At 39.9% G+C, this 8,023-nt stretch overlaps 2 protein-coding genes across 2 annotated transcripts; one reads left to right on the top strand and one right to left on the bottom strand.

Annotated features, from left to right (window-relative positions):
* On the bottom strand, window positions 1-781 carry LOC122492316 (keratin-associated protein 13-1-like). Its single transcript, XM_043596031.1, has one exon. It carries the CDS (start codon window positions 725-727, stop codon window positions 242-244), a length of 486 nt encoding a protein of 161 aa, XP_043451966.1. The 5' UTR covers window positions 728-781; the 3' UTR covers window positions 1-241.
* A 5,692-nt stretch (window positions 782-6,473) lies between these two features.
* Window positions 6,474-6,959, top strand: LOC122492317 (keratin-associated protein 13-1-like). Its single transcript, XM_043596032.1, has one exon. The coding sequence runs from the start codon at window positions 6,528-6,530 to the stop codon at window positions 6,957-6,959; it is 432 nt and encodes a 143-aa protein (XP_043451967.1). The 5' UTR covers window positions 6,474-6,527.
* Window positions 6,960-8,023: the final 1,064 nt, after the last annotated feature.

Raw genomic sequence — 8,023 nt, forward strand, 5'->3', positions numbered from 1 at the left:
TACATTTATTAGATTAAAATTTTCATTTTCAATTGCATTTCAATGAAGCATGTATTCAATCAATAGTACAGAATTTAGAACTTAATTTGAGAATACCCATTAAGTTCAGAGTCAGCCAGAAGTCGATGATGCAAGAAACTGATGATTTAGGAATAAAAGATTAGTAGTAATTGGTGGAAATGAAAATGGTGGCTGTGCCAAGTAGAGACTTTGACATCAATCCTCAAAAGCATCTGGACCCTCAACAAGTTGATGTATAGAAGCCAGATTCACAGGTTGGCCTGTAACAGCTCCTCGAGGTAAAGTAGTTAGGGCGGCAGAATCTGGATCCATAGGCCAGCAGAGGGAAGCAATGGACTCTATAACCCAGGGGTCTGAAGCCCTGGGATCCATAGCTCAGTGAGTAGCAGCTTCTGGACCCAAAGCCCACAGACCCAGGGTAAGCAGTCCAGCAGGGGCTGCAGAACGTGGAGGTCCTTGGGAGGGAGCAGGACGTCTGGCAGGGGCTGGACAGCACACAGGACGTCCGGCAGCTGGTGGGCTCACAGCAGGTCTCCTGACAGCCGCTGTAGAGGGAGGAGCCCAGCTGGCAGGTGCTGGGAGAGCAGAGGTCAGTGCGGTAGACCAGGTTGCTGGGGGAAGAAGAGCCACAGGAGGAGCTTGGGTAGCGCAGGTAGCCCCCAAGGGAGCGGGAAGAGAAGTTTCCAGAGCAGCAGCTGTAGGACATGTTGAAGGGAGATGTGAGTTCAGCTGAGTTACAGTGAGAAGGTTCTGAGGTTGAATGTCGCCTCCTAGACTGGGGCATTTATATACCCTTAGCAGCAGGTGTGGTGGCCTACATGGTCATCCTTTACGTATTTGTGCGTCTTCATTTACATATGTGTAACTCAGAAATCTCTGTAATTGCAGTTGGATAGTCTCCCACATCTTGTATTTATGGGTGCTATAATTTTGGTGTTACAGCCAAAGCCAATGAACTGCTCCTAGGTCAGAAATACCGTGACTGTATGACATTAATGATCATCCCATCATGATGAGGAAAGCACCGGAGCCAGGAGAGATTTTCCTTGGGCTTGTGCTTCCTGCATCTGCTTCTTGTGTATCAACATCTGGTTTTGTTGATGGATGCCTCCCTCCTAAGAGTGGGGAATGAGATCACATCAATTTTTTTTTTTTTTCTGGTGCATGGATCGGAGGCACAGTTTCTACCTAGATGGAGCCTTCCTTGAAAGATCCCCCTTGTCACCATTCATTCCCATGCTCCAGAATTACTTGGTGGTAATTCGTTATGCCAACAATGGAGAGAGATGCACCAAGCACTAGTTACCCACTGCATCTCTTGTCCAATGAAGAGAGACAAAAGACGTAAAACAAAGACCGAGAGAAATGACCGGACATTGATGGACACCTTGCCACATACCTAAGGATAGGGTGACAACAAAAGGGCGCAGTTGAAACAACCCCGGGGAGGATCAATCTAAGTCCCTCTCCGGGCAGTCAAGAAAAACACACCACTATGGTGAGGGCAGGGAACAGCGGAAAGAGAACCATATAAGCTTAGGGACTTTAGCCTTTTTTCTAGCGCATTCTTAAATGATGATCTGTTACATCCTGATGTCTTTATACTCAAAAACTTTCAACAGTAGTGTACCTTATGAATTTTGGTGTGCTATCCTTTTTTATCATCTTCATTTATAAATATCCAGGTCTTCTACCATCTCAGAATGTCTTAGCTTTTTACGGCACAGGGTTTGAATGTTATTTTGGTAGTTGCACAGCCAGGTACCTCCCTACGTTTTCTTGCCTAAATGTTTCTTTTCAGTCCCTTTTCCTCAGGGTACATGAATCTCTCTCTCTTTCTCTCTGTCTCTGTCTCTGTCCCTCTCTGTCTCCAACTCAATCTGTGCCCCCACCACTTTCCACTCTTGTTTTTTCTGTGTTAAGTTTGATTATCTCCTTTTTCTTTCTTGTTTTGTTCTTTTTTGCCATTGTTGAACTAGAAATTGAAAGTGTTTTTTAAGTTTGATAATCTATCGTATTCTTAGAGTATAACCAACTGCTTTCTAAGTTCCATGTTAAAATAATGTCAGTGAAAAATAAATAAATAAAATGAAACCAGTGAAATAATATTTTAGACCCTGGAGAATGTAGTATCATGGTTGATGTCAATATTTTCTTATTTTACTTTCTAATAAAACTCTAATACACTCACAATGGTAATGATAACAACTATTGAATTTTCTCAATAATTTGTACCCATTTTAAAAGTAGCATCATCGGGGCCCCTGGGTGGCTCAGTCAGTTAAGCAGCCGACTTCGGCTCAGGTCATGATCTCACGGTCCGTGAGTTCAAGCCCCGCGTCGGGCTCTGTGCTGACAGCTCGGAGCCTGGAGCCTGTTTCAGATTCTGTGTCTCCCCCTCTCTGACCCTCCCCCGTTCATGCTCTGTCTCTCTCTGTCTCAAAAATAAATAAACGTTAAAAAAATTAAAAAAAAATAAAAGTAGCATCATCTAGACTTTCTAGAAAGAAGAGGACTGAGTAGAGAAGTAAATGACCCAATTCAAACAGCTACTTGGTGAGTCCTTGATTTTCCATCTTTCAAAATTGGAATTTCTCCTTGCTTTGTGCGTCAGCAAATGGGAAAGTATCCTATTGATACAGTACTGTGGGTACTATTACTTCCCAATTTTTTCTGCTTTTAAACATAACTCTTTAAAATTATCTTAATGTTGGTCAAAGAATGCAAGGTTTTAGTTATGTGCGATGAATACATTCTGAGGATCTAATGTACAACATGGTAGCTGTAGTTACTAATAATACAAATACCATGTTAATATAGTTAAAATTTGCTAAGAAAGATATTCTCAAGTGTTTTAACCACATGCACAAAAATTGTAACCATGTGGAATGGCAAAAAATTAAAAATTGTTTGATTTTGATAATCATTCACAATGTAGACTTATATCTAAATATCACATCATACACCTTAAATACATATAGCTTATTTGTCTCTTGTACTTCAATAAAGATGGAAAAAAGCAAAATAATCTTGAAGATAAAACTTGTGGGTTAAAAGGGAGCATAGATGTATTAGGCAAATTGCAAAAGTTAATGAATTTGTCTTCAATTACTCTTGGTTCCTTGTTCAAGTATCCTTCTTAACAAGAGGCATTCTTCTCATCCTTTTGCCTCTAAATCTCTAAATCTTCATCCACATTAAGTTAATATAATTTTCAAAAAGATTTGTCGATTCCCCAACCTTGGGCTAATTCTTTAACCTTGGACCCAGAGATTATATTGTTTGTTTTATATAGCATAGACTTCCACATTTTTTTGAACTGATTTATTTATCAACAATTAAAAATTGTGATACTCACATAAAATTTATCACTCGGGGCTGTACCTGTAGTGGCTTCTGATCTTTTGATAGCAGAGTCCCATCATGAAACTCTGAATAAAATGGATTTCATATTTGAGGCATGTTTCCCACAGAATCTCATCCATAGTTGAGAGTTACAACGTTTGGCACCTACTTGCTGTTCTTCAAGTGACCAGTCACTAACATGCTGGGGATGGTTCTTTTACTAATTTTTTAGGTTAGAAGTTCAATAAGCAAAAACCCATACTTCTTAATTAAAGATTCTCTTGACTCACTATGTATTATTAATTATAGCCATAAAATGTGTGGTTATTTTCCAAGATAGGTTAGAAGCATTTGAATTCTGCAATCTTGAAAGTATGTTTATTAGACAAAGATGTCATGGCTGCTTTTCTTATATGTGTTACATGCAGTTATCAAGCACATTTCTGTCTGTAATATATTCTTGGTATTTCTCCCTAGGGATCATTTAATTTAAATTTTATACAGCGGAGCAACATTGAAGATTTCTCAATAAGCATATCAGTGAGGTATCCAAGTATGTTTTTGTTTTTTTTTTTTCTTTTTCTATAAATCATCCAGAAACAATGGCTGAGAACATGGATTCAAATGCAAGTTGTTCCTCTGGGAGTGGATCTGGTAATCACCTGCAGGGGAGTGCGAAGTGTGGTAGACAATGGAAGGAAAGCAATGCAGGCGAGTTACCAAGCCAGGACGACTGGAATTCAATCTTAGTGGAGAATTCCCTGCACAGGGCTCGCCAAGCCCTTATGGAGTGAACCAAATCCTCGGGTAGAGTTTTGTAGCTACCCCAGTAATCAGTACACTTTGGAGTGTACAGATGATTACCCAGGGGAGGTAGGCAGGATACGACAGCTTATGTTAGGGATGGGGTGTCACTAGATATAAATAAATATGAAAAGATCTGGGAAGATAAAATGGGATGAGAAAAGCAGGCAGGGATGAGAGGACATGGTCACTTAAGGCCGTATTGCAACGCAGTGTAAAGTGTGTGTACGTGGTATGGAAATTGCAGACAGAGTTGGAAAGAAAGGCTGGACGCCCACAATGGTAGCATTTGAATCTCCTGGATTTGGTAGTGTCGTCTACTACCATTGAAACTACTATAACACGACTTTTAAATGGTCACCTTCACTGTAGCAACTCACTTATTTGAATCATTCCTAAGTATTGTTAAAATAAAATTTTTCAAAATTCTATATAATTAGCAAGTTAATGTTGCTTAAAATATTGAAACTTTTCTCTCAATGAGAATAGAAAATACCTAAGTATGCCAGAGTCCCAGAGGTACTATATGGGCCAGAACTAAGTCACAAGAAATGAACCTACATCTGGAGTTGCCATTCGCTTAAAATTGTATGTTGATTTTGAAAGTACTGACTGAGAGGCTAAGAGAATTCCATAAACTCACTGGGCTTAAGAAATAATATTGGAATTCAGCATCTACCAGAGTTGAGGTCATGTCAAATATCCCAGACCTTGGAGAGCCAATTCCTAGAAGTAAAATTGAATTATTTATAAACAGCTTTTTCATACGGACTGAAGCCCAGGTTTGAACCATCTCAACCACTGAATGGATTAAAACGACCCAGGGTGCTGTGACCTTATCCTAGAAGCCTGCCTGAAGCATAAGTCAATTCTTCCTGGAAAAGGGTACATCATTCTGGGATGTGTGTGTGTGTGTGTGTGTGTGTTTCACAAATATATATCTATTAACCTCTCAAAATATTGTGGGAATATGAGAAGAAAAGACAAACAAAAGAGAACACCAGAAAACACAATCTGAAATACATGGTCCACATTTCAAAATCAGACATTAAAATAATTATGTGAAGAAGAATTTAACAATAGGAAACAGGAAGGTATTATTAAGGAATGATTACGTTTAAAGAAGTAAAGGTAAGATTGAGAATTTTGGCAGAAAACTAAAAGCCACACAACAGAACCTCATTGAAATATTGGAAATTTACAATATATCTGATTTATAAAACTTAACTGATATGTTTTATCAGGAGAGGGAACAAAGAGGAACAGAAAATGAATGAATTGGGAGATGGGGTAGAAAGAAATTCCCAAGCTAAAGCATAAAGTCATAAAAAGAATGAAAACGGAAAAAAGAGTCTAAGAGGCATATATAACATAGGTTAATAGTGTACTTTGCTCATAACTGGAATCAGAGACATCCCATGTGTCCCAGGACCTAGTTTCTCTAATATCTCTGCTGTATCATAGCACAATGGGGCCCTTAGTCAACTAAGCCTCCTGCAGTTGAGGATCTGAGAAGGAAATTCTCAGGGCTGATACACGTATGGATGAGAATCTATTAGGACTACAGGCTTCGTATCAGATATATTGAATCTAAAACCCAATTATTTTCTTCCCTCATTTAAATATTGCTTAGTTCTTTGATTCTCCTCCTAAAGGCCCCCACTGATCTCCACTGGCAATTCTGTTTTGGTACTGTCCCTCACTGTAGCCATGTCTCCAAATAAATGCCCAGGCTTCTCTCTGTGCCTTTAACAGTCAATGATTGGCTGGCATCTTTTCCCCCTTCCATTGGATCTGAGACATATTGTGTAAGAGAATGTGGATATAGATGGACAGTAATTTTGGAAAATGAGAAAACATGGTGACAAGTAAGGTCAGTATTTACTATGTTCCTACTAAAGCCAAAACTATGCCTCTGATCAATTCAAAAAGAAGGAAAATAGTTATATTTTATTTCCTACCATTTGAGAAAAGTATGTGCCCATTATTGCCGGAAACAAAATACCTGACGATTCTGATTCTGACAAGAGGAAAGGAAAGACTTTCCTGGCTTAGATGGGATAATCATTAATGTCAAACGGTCACGGTATTTCTGACCTAGGAGCAGTTCATTGGCTTTGGCTGTAACACCAAAATTATAGCACCCATAAATACAAGATGTGGGAGACTATCCAACTGCAATTACAGAGATTTCTGAGTTACACATATGTAAATGAAGACGCACAAATACGTAAAGGATGACCATGTAGGCCACCACACCTTCTGCTGAGGGTATATAAATGCCCCAGTCTAGGAGGCGACATTCAACCTCAGAACCTTCTCACTGTAACTCAGCTGAACTCACATCTCCCTTCAACATGTCCTACAGCTGCTGCTCTGGAAACTTCTCTTCCCGCTCCCTTGGGGGCTACCTGCGCTACCCAAGCTTCTCCTGTGGCTCTTCCTACCCCAGCAACCTGGTCTACCGCACTGACCTCTGCTCTCCCAGCACCTGCCAGCTGGGCTCCTCCCTCTACAGCGGCTGTCAGGAGACCTGCTGTGAGCCCACCAGCTGCCGGACGTCCTGCGTGGTGTCCAGCCCCTGCCAGACGTCCTGCTCCCTCCCGAGGACCTCCACGTTCTGCAACCCCTGCTGGACTGCTTACCCTGGGTCTGTGGGCTTTGGGTCCAGAAGCTGCTACTCACTGGGCTATGGATCCCAGGGCTTCAGACCTCTGGGTTATAGAGTCTGTGGTTTCCCCTCCCTGAGCTATGGATCCAATTTCTGTCGCCAATCTATTTTCCTTTGAGAAGTTTCCATCCATCTTGTAATTCGCACTCTGTAGATCTGGCTTCTACTGATTAGTGTGTTGAAGAGCCAAATCCATTTGAAACAGGCAGATTCTGTGATGAGATTATCTATTGTCTTAATTCTCTTCATTTGAAAGCATCTAATATTCCCTGATTGCCACCAACTTTACCTTGCCTGCTCTCAAACACCGGCTGATAGAAGAACCCTGTCAGACTACAAGATTAATTAGTAATTCAAATTGCATTGTTGATAGAATTTATGGTTTTGCATTTCTCTCAAAAATAGAAGAAAAGTCAAATGATCTTATTTTAATAAACTCTTTTTTCTGCTGTCCAAATCTGCTGTCAATGTTGTTATTTATTAGTGATGTGTCAAGTAGGAATTGTGTTATCATTACTGCTGGCAATGGCCATTGGAAATCTCAGATTTTAAAGGCTGTGCGCTAATTTTGGTTGGGCTTGCATATTTTCTCCTGTTGAAGCAGGACTTCCTTGGATGCCAACAGTTTCTAGGTACAGCCTTTTTCTCAATGATATCTCAAGAGATTTGAATGTCTTGTTCAGACAATAAATATAGACCATGCATAAAAAGACATCATAGAGACATTATGCATCAGAGAAATTTGAAGAATGTGTGAACAAAATTTAGATTTACATGATGAGGCTGTGCATGCAGGTTATTCAAATGAAAGACTAGGGTGTGGGTGTAAAATTTCAGAAAAGAGCACCTATGAGCTTTAGCTAATCACAGTGAAGGTATGTCACATATTTTTTTAAATTGACTAAATCCCTGTACTCCAATTACTGTTTTCAATCTGCTCAAATTATCTCCATTTGTATAAGAACAACTTAGATGGGAACAAACCTAGCTGGGAAGGAACTAGGCTCAGCAGGTGTGAACTTGCACCGGGGTTCTTTGCCAACATACACAGTGAATCTAACTCTATACATGAAACCTTTATTATCATTGAAAATGATTGTTCCCGCTGCATATTGAAATGAAATGAGATATTCTTTATTTGTACCAGATTCTCTCCCACATCCAAGTGTTATAAATATAAGG

The sequence above is a fragment of the Prionailurus bengalensis genome, chromosome C2 (assembly GCF_016509475.1).
Source record: "Prionailurus bengalensis isolate Pbe53 chromosome C2, Fcat_Pben_1.1_paternal_pri, whole genome shotgun sequence".
Lineage (NCBI taxonomy): Eukaryota > Metazoa > Chordata > Mammalia > Carnivora > Felidae > Prionailurus > Prionailurus bengalensis.